The sequence below is a fragment of the Anopheles gambiae genome, chromosome 2 (assembly GCF_943734735.2).
Source record: "Anopheles gambiae chromosome 2, idAnoGambNW_F1_1, whole genome shotgun sequence".
Lineage (NCBI taxonomy): Eukaryota > Metazoa > Arthropoda > Insecta > Diptera > Culicidae > Anopheles > Anopheles gambiae.
This window is the reverse complement of record NC_064601.1, coordinates 57,203,310-57,228,448: the sequence shown is the minus strand read 5'-3', so window position 1 is coordinate 57,228,448 and position 25,139 is coordinate 57,203,310. Positions and strand designations below refer to the sequence as shown.

General features: G+C 37.5%; 1 protein-coding gene across 1 annotated transcript; it reads right to left on the bottom strand.

Moving 5' to 3' along the window:
• Window positions 1–14,343: 14,343 nt before the first annotated feature.
• Window positions 14,344–22,281, bottom strand: LOC1274395 (uncharacterized). Its single transcript, XM_061646850.1, has 5 exons — window positions 21,842–22,281; window positions 16,238–16,273; window positions 16,003–16,163; window positions 15,753–15,916; window positions 14,344–15,517 (listed from the first exon to the last, which is right to left on the bottom strand). Exons 1-5 carry the CDS (start codon window positions 21,909–21,911, stop codon window positions 15,169–15,171), a joined length of 780 nt encoding a protein of 259 aa, XP_061502834.1. The 5' UTR covers window positions 21,912–22,281; the 3' UTR covers window positions 14,344–15,168.
• Window positions 22,282–25,139: the final 2,858 nt, after the last annotated feature.

Genomic DNA, 25,139 nt, shown 5'->3' with positions numbered 1-25,139 from the left:
ACGGAACCTCTCCTTTCGGTATTGGATGAAGTTCTCCCTCTGCCCTGCCTCGTTTTCTATCACTCACTATGCATCGGACACAGTTATCAATACAATATTTTATCTTCTTTTCTACTTCAGGAATAAAATAATCCTCTGTTAGTTGTTCTTTCACTTTCTTAATTCCAAAATGTCCTCGTTCGTGTACTTCTCTTATCATACCCGTCTCCATTGCTCGAGGTACACATATTTTGTTATGAGCATTCTCATTTTTATAAAGTACTCCATTTATCAAACAAAAACCATTTCTTTCTTCGCCCTGATCAAGCGCCGTCCTAATTGCCATAAGATCTTCATCGCGCAATTGTCCTTGTATTATTTTCTCACATACACCTGCCGATATTTTCAATACGTTTGCTCTTGAAAGAGCGTCAACATGTTTCATCTTTTCACCTGAACGATGTTCTACTTCAAAATCAAACTCGGACAACGTTACAAACCAACGACTCACTCGCGCATTGGGAACTTTTTTGTTTAAGGATTGTTTAAACGCTATACAATCGGTCACAACTTTAAATTTCTTACCTAGCAAGTAACACCTGAACTTCTTTATGGATTCCACAACGGCTAATGATTCTAATTCGAATGAGTGATAATTTTTCTCGGCCTTATTTGTCAACCTACTATAATAATAGCAAGGATGTAATAAACCATCCTCCTCAGAACGCTGCAACAATATGCCGGCCAGAGCATCTTTACTCGCATCAGTATGCAATTCGGTAACCAAACTCGCCTTGAAAATATGTAATACAGGATATTCCACTAATTTTTCTTTAATCGATTCAAAAGCTGCCCTTGCCTCTTCATTAAATTCAAAAACACTCTCTTTTTTTAACATTGTGGTCAATGGCCTGGCAATACGCGCAAAACCTTCTATAAACTTTCTAAAATAACTAGCTAGCCCTATAAAACATTGCAGCTGTTTCACCGTTTTTGGCTGCGGGTAATATTTAACTTTTTCTATTTTTTGGGGTGCTGGTTCAATCTTACCTTCATAGACGGTATACCCCAAATACTCTACACGCCGTTTGAGGAACGAACACTTTTTCCAATTGAAGTGAAGTCCTGCCCGCTGTGCCACTTCCAAAACTCGCCGCAAAGACGCCAAACCATGCTCCTCGTCTCGAGACGGAATGATGATGTCATCTACGAAGGCCATCACGGTACCGTCTATGATCAACTCATGAAGTACTGCATCGATGAAGCGTCCAAACGCATTGCCGCTGAGACACAATCCAAACGGAGCACGTAAAAACTCATACTGCCCATCCGTTGTTACGAAAGATGTATACTGGCGACTTTCCTTCTCCACCTTGACGTGAAAATACGAATTTTTCAGATCTAATACACTGTACACACGAGCATCTGCCAACTGATCAATCTGGTCTTCGATATTGGGCATCGGATAAGAGTCCCGCACGATCCTCTTATTCATCTCACGATAATCCACACACACACGGTGAGATCCATCCTTCTTCGGTACAACCACAACTGCGCTAGCGTAAGGGCTTCGCGATGGCTGAATTATTCCGTCGTTTAACCATTCGCGAACTTGTTTCCTTACCACCTCTTTCTCTAGCGGAGCTATTCTTCTTGGCAACGTACGCACTACCTCCTCGTTGTTCACTAATATTTTCATCTCACTTTCAACGTTAGAAATCTTTGCTGGTTCATAATTATTCACCATATCACAAATCACGCGACGATAATTTGACGGTGCGTCTATTTCTTGATGACTTTCACAAACTATACGATACACCCAACGATCATCAACACCCGTGGGTTTTTCCTCTTCCTCCTGTTGCTTTGTTATCTTTGCATGACCGTTTGTGATAACGTAGTTAACCCTTTTGAGCACATCGATTCCTATCAGCATTTTGGTGTCGATAGAATTCGAAGGTACCACCACGAAACGAATTATTTCCTCAACTTCATCGATGGTAGCACGGATCGTCAGCTCACCACACACGTTGCTTTGTTTTCCACCATAGCCTTTTATTACCCGTGCAGACGGTTTCAACTCATTACAATTGAGTTTTAATTCCTGGAACAAATCCCAGCGCATGAGCGTCACATCACTGCACGTATCGATCACCGCTTCGCACAACTGGTTTCCAACTGACACACAGACAATTGGAAATGAGCTCGTCATTGTTTGAACTCTATTATTATTACTGTTATTCGGGCATCGTGTTGCAACATGCCCAACTTCGCCGCAAGCATAACAATGCGGTCTTCTTCCTTGCGCTGTCGTACAATCTTTTGCACAATGTCCTTTTGTTCCACATTTGAAACAAGTCGGACCTTCTTGTTTTGTTGGACATTCGATAAGTCGATGAGAAGCGCTGCCACAATTGAAACAATGGCGTTGTTTTAACTTATCCGGAATTCGTTGCCCGACAACTTTTGGGCGTTCCTGTTGAAACTTGTCCGCCGCTCTCTCGAACAAACGTATTTTCTCCTTAAGTTCGTTAATATTCTTTGCCTCGTAGAACATTGACCTCTGCCTTTCGTCGTTAGTTATTCCATCTGCCACATATTCTACGAGGCTGGCTTCGTCTAAATCGATTTGCTGCGCAATTTGCTGCATGGCATAAACAAATTCTAACCCGGTCTCCTCTTTTTTCTTGCGACGCGTCGATAGCTGCCTGTGTATGTCGCTTGCACGCACACTTGGAGCAAACTCGTTAATCAACGCTCTACGTAGATTTGCATATGTCGTCACACCTTTCAGCGTATTTAGAAAACCACGTGCGACTCCGGTCAACTTTTTACGGCACATGATCAATTTCTGATCCTCGTTCCATCCAGCCATCGTACTAATCTCCTCAAAACTTCTGATCCATGCGCGCACGTCTTGCGTAGATCCGGCGCCAAATGCATCCACACCATCTTCGACATCGCGGAAGGAGTATGGTTGCACTCTGTCAACCGTGGGCAACTCAGCATCCGCAAAATCAGCTGCATCGGTTCGATCATACGCAACGACGCGTGCGGCCAGCTCCTCTTTTGTTCCGACCGTACTTAATTCACGCTCTTCACATTTTTTCACCAAATCCAACCGCGTATGGTCTTCGACCATCGCTGCAATCAACGCGTTCTCCATTTTCTCATTAACGTTTTGCACAACTTTAGCTTTTATTTAAACACACTTTACAACGTCACAATCGCAACTTTAACATCCTTTATGCGTCACAATGTCAACTTTTCGTCACAAATTCACACTTTCACATCAGGTGAAACACCGACTAAGTCAACTTTTCCAATTCGAACCACTACTGCAACTTAACGACTTTACTAACTTTACGACTTGAACGACTTTAACAACTTTACAACTTTATCAACTTTACGACATGAACGACTTTAACAACTTTACAGCTTTATCAACTTTACGACTTGAACAACTTTATCAACTTTAACACATTATGCAACTTTTCATAACTGTAAACTCATCACTTTGCATCGCCTAGCCTCATCCCGGACGAGCCCCCATGTAGAACGATGAAGAAAAGAGGATACGCGGAAAGCGATGGTTTTACAATCCACTTTATTCACTTTCGTCTGGTTCGCTTGGCTTCTCCCGCGTGAATGTTTCGCTCTAGCTAAACCTACTGCGTCGTCAGTTCGATTGACACCAGCACAGGGTGATCCTAAATTCATTCCTTGACATTCGCCTTACATCCCTTGTCTGACAACTGTCAACTGTCTCCTATTTCCTACATGTATATATATATATATATATATATATATATATATATATATATATATATATATATATATATATATATATATATATATATATATATATATATATATATATGTAAGAAATAAGGAAACGAGCGGTGTAGGTGATTAAAGGAAATTCGTATATTCTTGCTTCTGTTCACGGTGACGCTCGCGGTAAGATTGTGGCGCTCATCGCCTGCTGCCATGCCCTCGCTACCTAGCTGTCATTTTGACGTTTTCGGGGGGTAGCCCTCTCATCCTACACGGCCTTTCCTGACATTACTTCCGCCCCGGAAGTATCCACGTCTTAATACAACTTCCTGCTGTTAATGTTTTCTTAGGCCCTTCTGTCTCCTCATCTAACTTCTTTACTTCATATCGATCGTTATTTAAAATACGCGTGATTTCATACGGACCATAAAAGCGCGGTTTAAACTTTTGCCCTACTCCATACTGCGTCTTCGGTATAGCTACAAGATCTCCGATCTTAAACTGTCGTGAGGGTCTTCTACGCAGATTGTAGTACTTACAATTCTCCTCTTGCATTTTTTCAATATTACGCTTCGCTGTCCTGCGCAACTCATCTCTTCCTTCAGTGAAATCATTCTGTATCTCGCGTGATAGTAGTTCGTGTAGTACAGCATCTTCCTTTGTACGCATCTTGATACCGGTCATTAGCTCAAACGGTGTCATGTTAATTGTTCTCTGCCAGCTATTGTTCAAACATTTTTGAACTCGCGCTACGTGCTTAAACCATTCCTCCGGATTCTCCATGGACAACTTCGTAATCATTGGGATGATGATACGATGGAGACGCTCAACTTGTCCATTTCCTCGCGGAACTCCTGTTGCTATCGTGTGATGCTCAATGCCTTCGTTTTCACAAAACCTGGTGAAATGTCCTGACGTGAAGGCAGAACCTCGATCACTGATGATTCGTCGTGGGTTGCCAAACGTACTCGTGATCACCTGAAACTTCTTTACGACCTCTTCTGCAGTTGTTGATTTAGTCGTAAACAACCAGACAAACTTTGTGAAAGCGTCTATGACTGTAAGAATATATCCATATGACTTCTTCGTCGACGGCATCGGTCCTAAGTGGTCAACGTGTAACGTATCCAATGGTACGTCTCCTTTAGGTATCGGTTGTAGTTCACCTTCTGGTTTACCTCTTTTCTTTTCGCCGATGATACATGGAACACACGTGTCAATGCAACTCTTAATCTTTTCGTCTAATCCAACAATAAAATAATCTGCGTTAATGCGTTCTTTTGTTTTGCGGACCCCAAAATGTCCTTGTTCATGAGCAGACCTTATGATGTCTATCTCCATTGATTTTGGAACGTAAAGTCGTCGTTTATCGCCATCGTTTTCGTAAATAACGCCATTATTCAAAATAAATTTGTCAACCGTATCTCCTCGTTCCAATGTTGCTATAATAGCCTTAGCTCGGTCATCCTTATTCTGAGCCATTCGTATCTTCGATAAGATGGTTGTTGAAATGATCATCACATTAGCTCTTGACAATGCGTCAACGTGTGGCATCTTTTCTCCTGGTCGATGTTCCATTACGTAATCGAATTCAGAAAGAGCTAATACGTACTTGGCAATTCTTGCGTTCAACTTCTTCTTCTTAACTGAGTCCTTGAATGCCATGCAATCAGTCACGATCTTAAATGTACGTCCAAGCAAATAGCATCTGAACTTCCGTACTGACTCCACTACAGCTAATGCCTCCAACTCGAACGAATGATAATTCTTCTCAGCACTACTTGTGAGTCGACTAAAGTAATAACACGGATGAAATTTACCATCGTCTTCTGCTCGTTGCATTAAAATGCCTGCTATCACTGTTTTACTAGCATCTGTATGCAATTCTACATCTCCGTCAGCTCTAAAAATGCGTAGTACTGGATAAGCTGCAAGTATATCCTTTAAACATAGGAAAGAATTCATCGCTTCGTCGTTCAATTCAGTAAAACGGTCTTTCTTCAATAATTCCGATAACGGTCGTGCGATACCAGCAAATGATGGGACAAACTTTCGAAAATAGCTTGCTAACCCATAGAATCGTTGCAGTTGCTTCACGGTCGTCGGTTGTGGAAACTGCTTCAACTTTTCGATCTTCGCGGGTGCTGGTTCTATTTTTCCATCGTAAATTGTGTACCCCAAGTACTCTACCCGTCGCTGTAGAAATACACACTTTTTCCAGTTAAACATCAATCCAGCCTTCGCTGCTACTTCAAATACACGTTTCATCGCGTTCAGCCCATCTTCTTCAGTTTTAGAAGGAATGATTATGTCGTCAACGAACGCCAAAACTGTTCCATCTCGAATAAATTCTCGAAGCACATCGTTAATAAATCTACCAAAACCGCTTCCACTAATGCACAGTCCAAATGGTGCTCTTAAAAATTCATACTGACCACTATCCGCCACGAATGCCGTATATTTCCTGCTACTTTCATCAACTGGTACGTGAAAATAGGAATTCTTTAAGTCGAGAGTGGTGTAAACTCGAGCTTCAGCGAGCTGATCGACTTGCTCTTCAACATTTGGCATCGGAAATTTGTCACGCACGATCTTCTTATTCAATTCACGGTAGTCAACACAAACGCGGTACGAACCATCCTTCTTTGGCACAACGACGATAGGACTTGCATATTCACTTTGCGATGGTTGTATGATTCCTTCGTCAAGCCATTCATCGATTTGCTTTCTAACTACCTCTTTCTCCAACTGAGCCAATCGTCGAGGGTTCTCACAAACAACATTCAAATCTGATAAAGTAATCGTCAGCTGATTTCTATCAGTCATATTCTTTTGTGGCTTATAGTCTTCAATTAGCGTCATTACTTCTTCGCGATACTTGGTTGGAACCAATAATTCATTTTCATCAATGTATCCTGCAATACGCCGAATCCATTTCGTCTCTATACCAACTGTCTCGTCTGTTCGATATTTCTTTATCGTTACTCCTTCTGGAGTGATAGAATAGTCAACTGAACTAAGAAATTCCATTCCGATCAACATTGGTGAATCAATAGCTTCACATGGAACGACATAGAATTGAATATCAAAAATCTCTTCGTCGATTGTTGCAGATATCGTCGTTTTACCACGTACTGAGCTTACGCCGCCACCGTATCCTCGTACCTTCAAGTTCGATTCATGCATCTGAATGTGGTTACTTTTCAATTCTTCAAAAAGATCAAATCTCATTAGAGAAATATCGCTACCTGTATCCACAACTGCTTTGATTTTCCGTCCAAACAATTCCACTGATACGCTGAGTTTTTCATTCACAGCCGCTTTCACTACATTGATTCGTGCGTCATTGTCTTTCTTGTTCGTCTTTTGTGCTTTGGGACACTCTTTGGAAAGATGTCCAAAATCGTTGCATCTAAAGCACTTCGGACCATCGTTTTTCTTCGGACACTCTGAAGCAACATGTGTGGTACCGCCGCAATTGAAACATTTACGTTTCACTTCACCTTTACACTTCCCTTCAAAGCGTTGCCTTTCTTTCTTAACGTCAGCATTGTCATCGTGTCGATTCTTCTTAGCTACCTTGGCATTCTTTGTTGCCTTCTCAAAAATGCTTAATTTCTCTTTCAGCCTTTGTACCGTATTGGCTTCATATAATGTGGAGCGATAAAATTCGTCGTCAGTAACGCCATCCACAATATACTCACATAAACTAGGTTCATCTAACTCAATAGGCAAAGCAATGCGCTGCATTTCATATACGTAATCACGCATCGTCTCCGTTGGCTTCTTCTTCCGATTAGCTAATGCCCTATGCACGTCAGTTGCTCGAACAAAAGGAGCGAACTCTTTGATTAGCGCTTTCTTCACAACACTATAACTGCTAGCATCGCGTAAGGAAAACACAAAACGTCTCGCCGTACCTGTCAGTTTTTTTCTACACATAATCAGCATTTGCTCATTGTTCCATCGTGCCGACCTAGAAATCATTTCAAGTTGTTTTAGCCATAATCGTACGTCCTCACCTTCATCAGCACCAAAAGTGTCGATGCTTTCTTCCATGTCGCGGAAAGAATAAACCATCGATGTTCCATGAAATTTCCGTTCCTTCCTTGCCGCTGGGGTCGAAGTTCTGATCGCCGTTTGGAACAATAATGCGTCGTCATCATCGTTGTCTTCATCGTCGTCATCATCGTTGTAATCATCGTTGCCGCCGTCGTCGTTGTCACCAACACCATCATCATCGTATCGTTCGTCGTCGTCGTTGCATGAACATTTTGCACGCGCGCCGCCATCTTCTCGATCGTCGTTGTCGTCGTTGTGTGTGTGTAAGTCGTCGTTCTCACTCACACCGTCGTCGTTTTGCAGCACGGCGTTCTGCTCTCTAGCGTTCACGGCTTCACGAATTTCACGATTCTGATGATCACCGTCGTTCTCGTCGTTTGTGGCCATCGTCGTATGGTCAATAATCCTTTTGGCCATCTCCTGCTTACCGCCGGACGTCGCCAAACCAAGCTGCTGGCACTTGCGTGCGAGGCCGATCTTCGTAAGGTTTTCGCACAGCTCTTCGATTGTCGTCATTATTCACTCTTGGTTTTTCGCGGTTTCACTTTATCACCGTACTTAGCCCGTTCCCGGACGAGCCCCCATGTAAGAAATAAGGAAACGAGCGGTGTAGGTGATTAAAGGAAATTCGTATATTCTTGCTTCTGTTTACGGTGACGCTCGCGGTAAGATTGTGGCGCTCATCGCCTGCTGTCATGCCCTCGCTACCTAGCTGTCATCGGTCGTTTTCGGGGGGTAGCCCTCTCATCCTACATATATATATATATGTATTTATATATATATATATATATATATATATATATATATATATATATATATATATATATATATATATATATATAAATATATATATATATTTATATATATATATATATAAATATATATATATATATATATATATATATATATATATATATATATATATATATATATATATATATATATATATATATATATATATATATATAGAAAAGAGGTAGGATTTTATATTTTCTTATGTAACGGACTATTTAGTACCTTTATTTTAAGGTACTTATGTAACAGGATAAACACTAGCAGGTGTAATGTTTAGATATTTACCCATTGAATCCTTGTATAAACCAGGGTAATACTTTGATTTTTAGCAACACAATTATGCAGGCCAGATACACACGTAAAGAAAATTATTATTACATTTCTCTTGGGCAATGGCTATTTGATCAAAAGAACAAATTAACAGAACAATCTGAACTCATTGGTTGAACTTCGATTCCATCCCAACTATTGACTATGTTTTTGTTGGCACGTTTTTCCATGCAAAAAAATGAAATTATTCTCGGCAGGCCATGAGATTTTTGTTAAATAAAAAAAAAAACCGGTATTCTGATACAAACTATTGAATTCTGACTGTAGTTGAACGCTTATTCGTTTCCATGCTTTTAATTGAACACTTGATACTTGGTTGACAGTTCAATTTAAAAGCATGCGTTTGTATGGAAAACAGGGTTTGTTAAATTTCAAATTATTTATTAAAATTTTACCTTATGACTAGTCCAGATCGAACTATTTTATTTTTTTTTTCTTTTGACTCAACAACCGGTGTCGATCAAAGCCTGGCTGTACCACTTGTCGTGTTGGCTTTCAGTGACTTTTGGATAACCCCCCATAGCAGGATAGTCAGTGTTACGTATGGCGGCACGGTCTTTTTGGGGCTTGAACCCATGACGAGCATGTTGTTAAGTCGTACGAGTTGACGACTGTACCACGAGACAGGCTTAATTAATTAATTAATTAATTAATTAATTAATTAATTAATTAATTAATTAATTTTAATTTAGATTGTAATAATCTCGCTCATAATAAAATTTGATCGTTTATGTTATGTCATAATATAATTTATGCATGCATTGTATGGTGGTCTCGCTTGAATTCCTCCAGCCAGGCGGGCATTCATAACCGGGTTTCTAACAAAAGTGTTAACTGTCCTTTACTGCTCTCGTGGGTTCAGCTATACTTGGGGTGGGTCATACGATTAATTTTACGATACGATCCGGAGTCTCACGGAATCGATCCCGAACCATGGTTGCAGTAAGGGTTGCTAGATCACTTTAGTAATCAAATTCGACCTGTGGGTGCAGCGAGTTTGGGCCAACCCGAATAATCAGTAGGTACGTAAAAGTATAAGCATTTCCGACCCGGTGCTTGGGCCTACTTTACCTACTTGTACCTTTCGGGTCGACCCGAACGACTACTGGTCACTTACGGATGACTCTGACCCGGTAAGTTCGGATCGACCCGCTCATCACAAAGCCACGACGTACAAGCCAAGATGTACACGTGCGATCCAGGTTATTGCTGCATCCCGGATTTCGTTTGGCGTCCGCAACCCCATAATCTGCATGTCCGGTATGCTAGCCACGGCAGCGAAATTAACTAGCCGCATATTAAACTATATAAACATAAAACACATTATATGCACAACGATATGCCACGATTTTTATTATTTTACCGGTACACAAGTGGATAGGCGGGGGAGGGAAATCGAATAACTCGGGTAAATAATAGTAAAAACACTTTTGTCACAAATCTAACATAATATTTGCATATGGCATAATTCTTTTACATTTGCAAAAAGAGCATATACCTCGATGCATTTTGTTGTTATTTACCTTTTTGTTAACTTTGTTAACATGATGTTTACCTCTTTGGCCGAGGTACAAACAGGCATAAATATCACTACAACACTTTGTTTTCCAACACTTTTCATATTTAAATTAACTGTGCAAGTCGAAGTAACACTAAACACATTAATACACTTCACTATAACAAGTTTTTGTACACATTATCACGCAGAATCAAGGAGATTAAAAACATCATCATTCGAAACGTCAAACTTTGCCACTTTGTATGAAGACAAATGTGGTAGTAAGAATGAAACAGACTGACCGGCAAAAATTGGGTGCAAATAAAAAACGAGTTCTCCAACTGAAATAGCCGTCGACGCACGCACACAATCACACACGGCGTGTTCCAATACGCTGAGTTCGTTTTGTGTTAGTGACAAGCGCACTCAAAAAGCAAAGCGCGCTCTCACCGCAGTGCGTTTCTCCTTGCTTCCTCAAGCTTCCTCATATCCCTCGGCCTGAATCACTCAAAATTTGGGGTCTCATTGTTTGCGTGGCAGTGTCTCTTCGACCCGCGATGGTTCGATGCTGTAGTGTAAGCGAGACAACACAATGTGACGAGCAGCTCCAAGTTGAGCTCGCTGAAAGAAGACACACACACACACATTCACAGACGGCTCGTCAAAGCACGGTATTTGTATTGGTGTTAGTGAAGCGCGCGTGTAAAACAGAATGCGAGCTCTCACCGCAGCGCGTTTCTCCTTGTTTCCTCAAGCTTCCTCATACCCCTCGGCCAGAATAACTCAAAATTTGGGGTCTCATTGTTTGCGTGGTAGTGACCATTTTAAGCAGAATTCGATATGATATACATCGTAATTAGTATATAAATGACTTATGACTGCGGATTGTTCGAGGTATATTGTAGTGATACAGGCAGGCGTTGACCGACAACGGTTGTTTTGCCAAGGAAAAAGAAGTGAATGAGAAGATAGGGTAAGCGCTGTGCGATTATTCAAAATGTTTCTAACTGTAATTTTGTGTGGTGTACGATCACCTTAATCTAGAAACCGGGTACGCTGTGTGCAAAAGCGTAATAAATATGCGACACAAATACTAACATGCGACACTCACGCGTACGTACACTTATGTACTATTTATCCTCAGAAAGGATACACTAACACCCTAAAATGTATGGGCTTCCGGGGGCATATAAGGGACCGAACTTTTAATAAACAAACCATTTGGATTTTGCAACTCTAAGAAACCTCGTCTTTTTTAATTTTGCATATTCGGATCACGAAAGAAATCTCTCTTCCCTCTTCACCCCCTTCTGCGGCATAGGCTAATCAAATTATTTGAGAGAGCAACTATTGGGAAGGTTAATCTTTGGTGTCGAACGGTTTAGAAGATCGCTGTTACAGAACAATTCGGAGCCGAAGCCTTTACTCGGCAGTCGAAGGCATTGAGATTGCCAGCATCGGTGAGACCAACCAGAGACATTTATAACTGCAGACTAGCCGCTCCGTACGACTACCGATTACATTTTTTGATATTCGATTGGAGCCATTTCTGTTTTTTTTTCATAACCATGCCATCATAAAATGTTAATATCTAATATTTATAACTCATTGAAAGCGATTGTAGCCAAGTTAAAATTATTTGCACTCCCCTTCTACAAGATGAATCAATGTACTTTCCAACCTCCCCAAATCAAAACCAAAATGAAATGATTACGCTTAAGATAGAGGGGTTTAGATTAAGGATTCAAATAATCGATAGCTTATTAATAGATTAGCTCACACAGTCCATACCTCAATTCGCGAATCATTCAAGACACTTCAAGTGCTAAAAAATATTTGCCGAGCTTTATGCGATCACACACCACGAATCTTCGTCAGATAAAATTATCGTAATTTACCAAAAAGTTTCGTATAATACGAGTTCTTGTTATAAGAAATGAATATACCACCACTTGGAACTTGGAAATTAGTGAAAAATAATGTTTAAACACGTTATATTACAAATTTTCTCTTGATCTGCCGAAAAATTGCTGGCCAATATTTATGTTATTCATCCTGCGATGGATAGCTTGGATTCCTTGAAAATGATTCGCAACAGGCTGCTAGACTTCCCCTACCAAAATGAAAAAAGTGTGGTTGAGCGATATTTTCTAACAAAACTGCCGTGTGAGAACGCGACTAATGAAAAAATTATTTATCCTATTTTAATAATAAGGATAAAAGAAATTGCATATGACGTTAAAAGTACATTAATCATTTTTTAACTAAAAAAGAACACAATGAAATAAAACATAGCAAATTTGTAAAAAAGAAACGATTCCAGATTTGAAGCGAGAAGTACTAGAAGTCAATTTGTTTAACAATAATGTTTTAAACATTTTTTTTTATAAATATTGTGGTATAATTTTTATTCTCAACTGTGCGGCCCGCGCATGACTGAAAAACTGTACTTGCGGCCCACTGATCAAATGAGTTTGACACAGCTGATCTATAGCAATACGGTCGTTTTGTACCGTTCCTCCTGAATAAAAAATATATCTTTCGATCTATGTCAATGTTCTGTTCAATTTGGAATTAAAATTTTATTAAATAATTTCGGCCATAATTTGTCAGATAATCTAAGCCTTGAAGATTCTGAAATTAACTGACATAAAAAGTACATGAAATAAAATGATGTTTTAGTATTGTTGAGACGTTATCAACAAGATTCTTTCTTTCACCCGAATGTACAATAAATTTGAGATACACAAGCGTCTTTTAAGCAACGTTAGTTTATTGTAGCTAAAAAATCAGTCGCTTGGCTCGGGGATCGGTGAAAGAATGGCTAAAGATCGTAAACTTTGCCACGTTCGGGAATTTTCGTGCTATCGGGACTGCTCGGCTCGATCGTTATCAGAACGACTACACTTCGATAGTGTCCTCTATTGGGATTGAAGGAAAACACCAATGTGCCATCGAATTAACCATTAATATTTATTTTAATATTTAACACTGGCCCAGTGTTTGCGAGCCAGGCAAACATTCTTAATAGTACAATTCGATGATGGCTGTTGAGTTTTTTGTTCACGACCGTAAATACTTTTTTTTCTAGCTCTTTTACGCCTGAATATTTTCTTGCGCACTAATAGGTTTACATCCCCTGCCTGGTTGAAGTGCACTGCATGCCCTTTTTGTTCCCCCGATAGAAATGGCGATTCACTTCTCGCTAAATCATTTGCAATGATTATCCAAAACAACTTTAACAACACAACACTTATTGAAACAACATATGTCATATCCGCTTGGCGAAACGTAATAAATTCGCATAAACTATTTAAGCACTACGAATCAGTTCTCTGTATGGTTCACTTCTTCTGCTGCAAGTTCACTTCAGTACAACTATGTTCCGAATTTCGTCAGGAACTTTATATCGCTGGCAACGGATCAGATGCGTAAGGAAACAACACAATTTACTTAACTTAATCCGTAGTCCTTTTCTTAAACACGCGCGTAATCCTTATAATCTATTTCCTTGCACAGTAATTTGTCTTTTCTTCACTTCAGCACGGTGATTCCGATTTGCCTCAGGAATCATTATTAGCCAGCAACGGGTGAAGCAAAGGATCACAATGTGGAGAAAATTAATTATTTGAAAACGAACGAATTTTTAGAATGTTGAGACATTATCAACAGGATTCTTTCTTTCACCCGAATGTACAATAAATATGAGATACACAAACGTTTTTTAAGCAACGTTAGTTTATTGTAGCTAAAAATTCATTGAAGGAAAACACCACTGTGCCATCGAATTGACCGTTAAAATTTATTTTAATTTTTAACAAGTATGTTCAATGGTAAAGTAACTGAAAGACATTCTTATTTAATTCATTTATTTCTTTCTTGATTGAAATGATCACTAGATATTTAAATTTGAAATATAATTTTTACATTTATATTGTTATTTTATAATCCCTGCTTACTGTCTAAGTGTATTTACAATATTAATTGTGTTGGTGAGGGTTTGTTTTGGAATAACAGTGCCCGTATTATGCACGGAATAAACGGTTGGCGTACGCCAACAACGCATCCATAAAAGCACGTTAATGAATGTTCTTCATATGCTCTGGCATTTTTGTTTCGTACATAAGTATTTTGCAAATGAATATCTATCACCAAACCAGCCACTGATGAACCTTGCCAAATTTCGAGCTCTAGTGCAAACAGAAGTAAAGTTTGGCAATATTCATCCACTGGTGATAAGATCGTCATTTACACGTTAATACTATCATTTTCCTAGCAATTCATGCTTTGCAGGCGCATGAAGATGGTGGAACAAGCGATAAAATTCAACGATAGTACCCGATTATGGGCTTACACCTAATCCAAGGGCATAAAAAATATACTCTTTGTATTGTGTGTCACGAAATACACTACTTGATAACGCAAACTTGTGATCCCGCTCTGAGTTGTATGTCGCTGAATACAAAAATTATATATATATATACATATATATATATATATATCTATATATATATATATATATATATATATATATATATATATATATATATATATATATATATATATATATATATATATATATATATATATATATATATGTTTTTAACTGAATTTTTGACCGATTTCCCTTTACCCCAGACAATGGCCGCTCTTTGACTGCTTGCAACTTGACGTTATCATTGAAATGTTACGTTAGATTATTGATGGAATCATTTTATGCAAATAATTTATGCGTTTAGCAGGGTCGAGGATTTATTGTTATCAGTCAACAGCTTCCGATTGAACTGCGTATTTTTAAGAAATGCATCATTGTCTGACAACCTTGCCGCAGCTGCTACGGCTGCATTAGTTAGCAATATTTGACTCACGTCGTTATAATTTGGTAAAAATCGAGCAATGTTCGCATTGTCTTCGAAGCCATTATCTGAACTAGTATATCGATGATTTGCAGCAATAGATTGGGTCTTTTTATTGTGGTGGTGATCTTTACGCAGTATATTAGGGACGGCAACTGCCGTTAGAAGTTGCTCATCCTCAGGTGGTACATTTTGTTCCGTTGATACAAGGGATCTCAAACTGTAAATAGATGTTAAAAAATAAAGTGAATACATTTTTACATTAAAAAACTGTACATTTTTGTTTTCTCTTAATTTTTTCTGTAATAGTTGGTTCTTTTGCTATAAAATAGCTGCATTTTAACCATATTCTTAGTAAGTTACATGTACATAATTTTACGTTACTCGTTACGTTTAAATTATCCAACAATGATAAAAATTTTGTACAAAATTAAAAAGAAACAAATTATTCTTACTCATTGCTATTATCCGCTAATTTTCCTTCTGCACTGCTGGGTGACTCTGAACCAATCCTCAAGGAATCCGATTCAAATGAGCCTAAACCGTCGCTGTATACATACGTAGATGATTCCATAGCTGGTGATGGGTATATGATCTTGTTAAAAGGGTAGTATGCATTCTGTGTGATTACAAAAATTAAAACGCCACATTATGAAATGAATTCATGTGCTTGGCATGTTTGTATGCGGTTGGAAAAGAGCGTACCTTTTCTGGCAAAACTCTTATCAAAGCCCACCGTTCCGCGCCATTTAAAGCAGCTGGGAGTGGGTGAGATTGGTCCAGCTGCTGCTGTGGTTGAAATTGTACAGCTCCCGGCACATCACTGGAAGCCATATGCCCCGGTTGGCCCGCGCGTTTGCCATGAGCTGCAAGAAATGTTCATAAGAGTGTGTTGTCCAGCGCCACTCGGTTGCACCATAGTTTTGTGTCTAACACTTACCTCCCCAGCATGAATGTCCGTAGCTCAGGCAGGATCCTGCAGGGCGCATAGCGTGATGGTAGGATGAGAAAAAAAGGTGAAACATTGGTTAATTGGTTTCTGTTTTGATCGTCAGACTGTACAAAAATATTGATATATGATTGGATACGCTAGAAAGCTCAAGTTCGATTCCACCGAGTTTACAGTCACGCATATAGGAAATCCCAAATCAATTTTTTACATTATAGCCATTGTATGCCCTCTTGGGACCGAATGTGATTATTTACCAAGTTTAAAGTTCAAATGGTTGAACATTGAAGTTCATTTTAAATTATTGAAAGTCAAAGAAGTCCAAGGATCTTTGTTTGTTAAACTACAGTATTCACTATAAGATTCAGTCGTCACCTAGAACGATTAGACAACATGCTCGTCATGGGTTCGAGTACCAAATGGACTGTTCCCGCATACTTATTATTAACTATCCTGCTACGGGTAATCAATAAGTCGCTGAAAGCCAAACTCACTAGTGGTTCAGTCAGCTATGGATCGACAACTGTTGTTGTGCCAAAGAAGAAGAAGAAGAAGAAGAAGATATTGTTCAGAGCCGAATGTGGCCGTCAAAGGACTTTAATATTAAAAAAGAACAACAACAAATACCTACTATATATTATATGTGTTTGTGTGTTTTTTTTTAAATTAATGGAACTCTTTTTAAAAGTTATCAGTGACTTATTGATTACTCATAGTACGATATTTACGGGGTGGTCCCGTAGTACAGTCGTCAAACCGGACGAGTTAATAACGTGTCGGTCGTGGGTTCAAGCCTACAATGGACCTTTCCCCCGTAGCAAGGATTGACTATGCGGCTGCGTGGTATGGATTAAGCATCGATAGCATTATATGCAGGCATGTCCGCGTTGGACGTTACGCCGAATAGAAGAAGAAGAAGTAGTTTACAGGCGGTCCGGAGATACACGGTTAATGGGGACCGAAAACGGCTACAAAAAACCGTGTATCTCGAATTTCCGCGTAAGACGAATCTCGAGATTTCTAGAAAAAATATCACTAATTTCGTATAATTTTGCAAGTAGGGGGTGGTTTTAGCCGATTAATTAATTATTTGATATGATTATGACTGATTCTAATGGTTTTAAACCTTTTGAAATGGTTTTCAACATTCGATCAAGACATTGGGGAAGGGAGGGGGGAGGGGGTGGATTATTTGGCATTTTACAATTGATGTGTCAAATAAGTATAATTTGCCCAAAGAACTGTCAAATTTGGAAAATCGCGTATCTCCGATCCGCGTATAACAAATACCGTGTATGTCGGGGACTACCTGTAATTCGTCCATACGGGGCTAAAACCCATGACGAGCATGTTATTAAGGGGTGCGAGTTGACAACTGTGTCACGAGAATGGCTCCGTGGATTTTATTAGTGGGATTTAAAAAAAAAAATTCAATTCTGTGGGTTTTTTGTAAACAGTCTTCCGGTCTGTCTGGTAGCCTTTTTATTTTATTTTCTCACTATCCCTCTTGCCTTGTTTGCTCTCAAACAGAATGCTATCGTTGAAGTTGACTGTCATTTGAAGCATCCTATGGCCCTGTAAATATATCGTCATATAATGCCGGATACAGTGAATGGATTCCATGAAATTACTGCGTTATTTAAAATAGTGATGATTTTGTATTTATCAAACATTTTTCCACGACAATTAATTTTAAACTGTCATGTAGCGTTCCATTAAAAAAATCTGTAATATTTTCTTCCCGTGGCATAAACAACTTCGCGTTGATCGTGTCCGCGTTATACGCGTAATATTTAGTAATATTTAGTAATATTTAATATTTAGTGTAGATGAAAGGATCTACGCGATCCTGTAAACAAATATTCAGTCCAGCCTTTGAAACATTGAAACTACCTGTTGCTGATGGGAGAACGTTAAAATTTTGTGTTGATAATAAAAAAACAAACTGAATTAATCAAATTTCTTTCATTAAATTCGTATTATTGAAGTTTGATTTTCTTCTTTGAAAAGTAATAATTAAATGTTTTGTTAGTATTGTCAAGATAACGCGTCAAGAGGACGCATCGGTCCGTTGATGTCCTACAGAGTAAATGTATTGTATTAGAAATAAAATAAATGTATTAGTAATAAAATGAGTAAAACAAAAGTGTATATTTTTTCAGGCATAACTTAAGAGAGTTACGACCGTTCCTACGAGAAATAATTGAAGCGTTACACAGTTTGAAGCATTATGTATAGTTAAATGTAAGTATAATTATATATTATAACCTGTAAACTAATAAAACGCTAGAGAGTACTATGGTTTTGTCATGATTTTTTGAAGAGATGAACCTGTTTCTTTTAAAACTGCTTTGTGCTATATCAAAATGGTTACGAATGAGTTGATTACCTTGCTTGGATTGTAAATATATTACGTATATTGGTTAATGATTCAAGGTTATATCTTACCAAATCTCACGGTTACGATAGGCATCAAAGCGTACGACCTAACAACAGGACTGTCGTTGGTTTAAATTTTGAAAGGAAGCAACCTAATAACCATAGCTGTTACAGATAGGTCATAACGAATAGTCAATTTTATAGCTGGAAATAGTCAATTTTAAAGGCAACAAACCGATAACCTGCGTCTTGGGTCAAATAAATCTAATAACAATCAATTGTTCATGCATATTGAGTCTGCTTTGCAAATTTTTCATCTTAGTATCGTATCACCGGCAAGCGAATGAACTTCTTGTGCAAATTCTTAGTATAGGAGAAAAAAGGCCAAAGGGTATGAAATAGTATCTGATGAAACGTATGAAACTGCTTCTGCAAATTTGCTCCAATTGAAATTTTGGAAGTTCAGCATTACGAATGGATATATGTATCCTTTTATTGTTGTCTGTAGAATCTTTTGTAAAGCTGACGCACATGAGTCCATATTGTTAGGTTTAATGGACAGTTGAATGACGAACCCGTCATCAATTAACAAACAATATTGACGGTGTGGTGTTACGGACTATTAGATTGTGTGTGCGTGTATCAGTTATCACATGTAAACGGGTAAAGTAAAAAAAAATGAAACACAGAAGAAAAAAAAACAATCCAAAAACCAAAACACGTATATTATTTCAATTTTATTTTTTTATAGAAAATGTAATGTGTTGAAGATATCTGAAGAAAAATGATTTTGTCTATTTGTGACATGTTCGAGAATGGTGAAATTACTAATAGGAGAGATCGTTAGGAATATTTCAAAAATATAATTGTCGAGGAATATAGTTTGAGCATCGAATTATTATAAAGTCTTACTTCTACCATTTAAATTTCTAATAGTTTATCAAATAATGATTTTTGTTTTCAATAAAAGTTATTTTATAAAACAAAATATAGCGTTTGTTCAAGCTGTATTAATTTTTAACCAAGGTTTAATGGACAATGTATGGCGGAAAAATGTCGCAATATAAATAATCCTCAGGCGGCAGGCATTTTTATTGTTCTTTTTCTTAATGTCAAAAGTATGCTAGATGGGTTCAGAAAGGATTCGTTATTTACCTTTTCTTATAGGTTTATGATACACACAAAAGGGTTTTTCTTATGGGAGAAGTAAACTGAAATGCAAATAATTTTATTTGCTTCAATCTGTGAAATGATAAACGAATGCGATTGTGCTCGCCTTATACGTGACCATGTTTATCTGTCCCTTCAACAAATTGGTCGAAAAATGTGTGTACTTTATGTACCCCTTAAGGTATTTTTTTAGCATAATTGAAGTAAAGCGTTTGTGAAGACGAATATGTATAATGTTATTAAATTTTCAGAACAATATATCGTGACGTCATCGATCGATACCATCGTTGGTAGCAGAAATTCTAAATACAACAACGTATAAAATGAGTGACGCAACAGTGTGTCAACATGTTTTTTAGCTTGGTTTCTGGCTCGGAGAAGGAAATGGAAACGAATATGCCTTTCAGCGATTGTTTTACGGAGGCTTTGGCACTTTGTGTACTTGATGCAATGTCAACGATGCGCAACTTATCATCACAGCCCTGCAGCTTGGCCCTTCATCTCTAAACAGAGGAAATGCTTTGCAACAAAAGGATTACGGAAAAATGGAATTCTTTCACATAGGAAAAGCTGGTTGGTTAATCAAACAGCATTTTTGTTTTCCTGAAATACGTAGAAAACAAGTCATACGGATTGAAAAAAACACAGGGGAAATCACACAACAATTTTAAAAATCATTGCAGGTTCTTTCCAACTATATATTTAGATAAACTCTGAACTGTAGACAACCTACAATATACACATAGACGCGTATAGCTGAAAAAAAATCGGGATACAGAATTTGAAATTTTGAGAAATTGTTTTTTTCGTTTTTGATTGAATGAATGAAGGGGCTGTGTTTTTGATTATTAGCAATCGTGATATCTCTAAACGGAACTGCTTATTTACCGCGCTATTGAATTGTAGAGAACTGAAATAAAGCAAATACTGAAAAATAAGAAATATTTTCACTCATTCCTAAGAGTTGAATTACGTTTCGTTTTTGATAGAATTATCGACTTGTATTTTTTTTTCTTTGGCACAACAACCGTTGTTGGGTAAGGCCTACCCGTGAACTAGTGAAATGAGCTTGATTTTCAGTAACTTATTGTTACCATAGCAGGATAGTCAGTCCTACACGTATGGGGACACGGTCTGTTCGGGGCTTGAACCCATGACCAGCATTTGTTAAGTCGTACGAGTTGTCGACTGTACCACCAGATCGGCCCAATCGACTTGTGTAACACATGTAATTTATTTGATGTTAGACTTTCTGTTACATTTAACTGTTGGACCAAAATTGATACCAAATCTATGTTCCAAAATGTATTATTTATAATATTAATCAGGTAAGACATACCGCACTCAACACGACCAATTAGTAGTATGACGAGTACAAGCCATAAGAATCTGCATGGATCGCGCTTAAGAAAAAATGTGCTTTTAAATAATGCATCCAGCTTTATTGTTTCACACTTCATTGAATATTATGCATTTTTTTTATGTTTACTTCATTTTTTCAATAACTGTTAAGGAATTGCCGAACAAACTGTATCATATTTAAAATATTTTCATTATCGGCATTTCCCCGTTCTTACCTTAGCAATTTTGTGTCTTGTTAATATTTTTTAACGAGCAAAACGATCTATTTAGTCATAAATGCTTTATGTCGGATTAAGCTGTGTAAACTTTTATATGCTAGCCCACTGTATTGTTACGAACAGCTGGATCAGTCCGCTCGATGATAGCTTTATAGACATTCAATAATGATTTAAGGATTTCTTTGAAATTTCTTTAATTTCTATGCAAAACTGTTCATGAAATATAGTTTTTATTTATTTTCATTAGAAACTATTTTTCATTTTATAAAAATCAGCTTTTAGCAATACCGATCCGTTCCTACTGAATAAAAAAATCAATCGGATTTTTCTGTTTAAAATTCTAATGGACTGTGTAGTCTGTATCTTATTTGTTTATACTTATGCCTTCGAAAATTGCTTACTACTACTTCATTTTTTGGATATGATGCTTCACGCATTGCTATTTTATATTTTAACATGAACATACCTTTGATTTGTTTTGAACACACACTGACGAGTATAATAAAAACAATGAAACCTCGAATTTGATAGGCCATATTAGATTTTACTGTGAGCAGGAAATAATGCAGCTTGCACAATATCAATTTTGCTAAATACTTTAAACTCGTGATATGCAATTTTTAAAATTTGTCACTCAATTAAATTAGCAAAGACCATCATCACTGCTGCGTTTTATCTTATATTATGTAGCGCACTGCACAGCTAAAGTAAAACAACGCAACTCCGTTCAACTAAAGAGTAATGCTTTCACTTAAAAGAAAAATACAACAACAAACGCTGACTATTTACGGCGGCACACTGGATCCACTAGATCTTCACTTCAACAGTAAAGTTGGTTGTTTTTAGTTGTTAAAACGAGTTATCGAGGTAAAGTACCGGGAGCTACTGCGAGTTTCTCACGTCAGCTTCAGTATATATAGGAACAACCGAAAATTTACAACCCTATCGACCCGACGTATGATCCATCCCGTTCTCCTCATTGATAACAAGGTATACGCGGGTTTCGAAGTATTCAACATGCGCAGAAGATGGATAGAAAGAAGAACGTTATTTCACTTAATGGCGAGGTAAATTATGTAGTTTGATGTTAAAATAAAGTTATTTTGGTGGATATGTAACGTGGTGTTGTAGCTATGTCGAGTTTTAAAATGATAATATTTTGTATACATCTGGCTTTGTTTAGTATTGGGTGAACGATGAAAAATTTGAACTTATGTGATATTAATGTAAAGAATTTGTGAATGTAAATATTTTTAATCTATATTTCATCTGTGTATGTGTGTATATTTGTATATCTGTATGTATATTTGCATATATGTAAAAGTATATCTTTATAGAAATAATAAAGAAAAAAAACAAAAAATGTTGTATAATTAATAATTTTTGTATATATATATATATATATATATATATATATATATATATATATATATATATATATATATATATATATATATATATATATATATATATATATATATATAAATTATACAACATAATTTGTTCTGTATAAATACCAACTGCATAAACACGAACTGTCACATGTGTGTGTGTGTGTGTGTGTGTGTGTGTGTGTGTGTGTGTGTGTGTGTGTGTGTGTGTGTGTGTGTGTGTGTGTGTGTGTGTGTGTGTGTGTGTGTGTGTGTGTGTGTGTGTGTGTGTGTGTGTGTGTGTGTGTGTGTGTGTGTGTGTGTGTGTGTGTGTGTGTGTGTGTGTGTGTGTGTGTGTGTGTGTGTGTGTGTGTGTGTGTGTGTGTGTGTGCTTTGAAACCGTAACTATATTACAGCTTGTATTGTATAAAATATTGCATGATCAGGTTTGATCATAAATTTACCATAGTCTACAACTAATCGAGAATAACTGCATACCAGGTGCATTTCCTATCGGTGAAGGTATGATAAGAGATTCATTGTGATTATTTTTGACGCTGAGGTGAACGTAGGTCATGTGAAGGCAAGAACTGGTTCAAACAATTCTATATGGCGGAGAAGGCTAGCATTGAGGTATCCTTATGCTAACCATGAGGCGTGAGGCATGTGGCTAGTAGAAGAAATAAATGTTATAATATTTTTAAGCAGTTTTACATGTGTATCACGTACTTAAATCTTTATAGTGTCATAGTTCACGATAGCAATAGTTCTTATTTATTTATTATTCATTTCTTCATTTCAAATTATAAATACGCGCCACGTGATTGCCGTATACGTGGCTGAGCATCTGGTTATCTGGTTGACATCTGGTTATGCTTTTTAAGAATATGCTTGAAGAACGTTCACACAAATAGCTCTGACACAAATTTCAATTCAAAAGGACCTTTAAAAAGAAGAAACCTGAAACACCTGCGACATGATTTGTTTTGCTATGTCAACTAAATGCATGTGCCGGTTTCAAAACTATGTGCTCTGTATGTAGCAGATTTAATGTACACTATTTACTTTTGCTATAAGCAAATGTTTTATTGCAGTATCTTTTTTTTACTCTGGAGGAATGGCCCGAAGAGGCCGTATTGCTTTTTTAAATTCATAAAACATAAAAATAAATACAGGTTTCTTAGTAAAACAGATTTTTTTATTCTTATATTGTTGTATAAATTGTGTTCGGTTTAAGCTATGTCATGCTATGTTTGTGAATGCAAATTTAAATAGTGTTAATTTACAGGAAAGCTGGTATTTAATGGACAATTAAACGCTACTTAAATGAACAAGGCAAGTGTGACTAGTGCAGGGTCAATATTTGTAATGATATATCAGTCATGTCAATCATCATACATTATATGGTACTAACGAATGCTAAAAGCGGATGACGAGGTTGCGTATGTGTAATTTCACTGGCAAACGGTACTGATGGGCATGATTTTAACGCTGTTCGAATACATTTTATGCGTGCTGTGCAAATATTTGGTTTGCCTAGGGAAGTATCTTGGACGAGAAGCTTTGCTTAGCAGTGTCCATTTTTTCACTTTATTTTATAGCCGAGCACTTATTTAACGAGGACGAGCATGTACCGCGAGAGCGTTTGATCGAACGGCTATTCCACTGCATTAAATCTTCAATTAGGAGGATTGGTTAAGCACAAATAAAGCGGTTGGAGTGAATTCGAGAAATCGACGAGCAGAGGCGGATTTATCCATCTCAGGGCCCTGAGCGGGGGTCGAAATATGGCCCATAGTTTCCATAAAAGTCCCCCACATATATCAATATCAACAAACGTCACACTGTTCACACTTTTTAAGAATAGTTTTTACAAAAATCAAATACATAACTCTGAATTCGTTAGGAATTAATTTTCTTCTGTCCTTTTATATGGAAGTTATTGTATTATTTCAAAAACATTTATAGTCTTTGTGTAATCAGGCTTACATATTTTACATATTTTTAGGTTGTCCTGGATGTTTCCCGTAGCGAAAATTTTTCAAAACTGCATTCAAATACTAGTGTTTTGGATAAGAAAACTTTCATTTTCTACAGAAGTCAAACAATCAAATGATGAACTGTCGTTTTTATACTTCAGATTTTCCAAATTGCAGTACTGATATAGTTGGTATTGATTCAGTTGTCCTAACCTTGGCCAATTTAACCATTGTAACAACTTGATAATTGGTCTGATACACCTAAAAGGCATATTTTGAAAGCCTACAAAAAATGAATTTTACCTAACAAAAAAAACCGAAAAAACCGAAACTAAAGGCATTTCCAAGTTAACGGCATCTGCTTTGTTAACGGTGAAAAAAGGTTATCTGGGAATCACAAGGAAATGCATTAAAT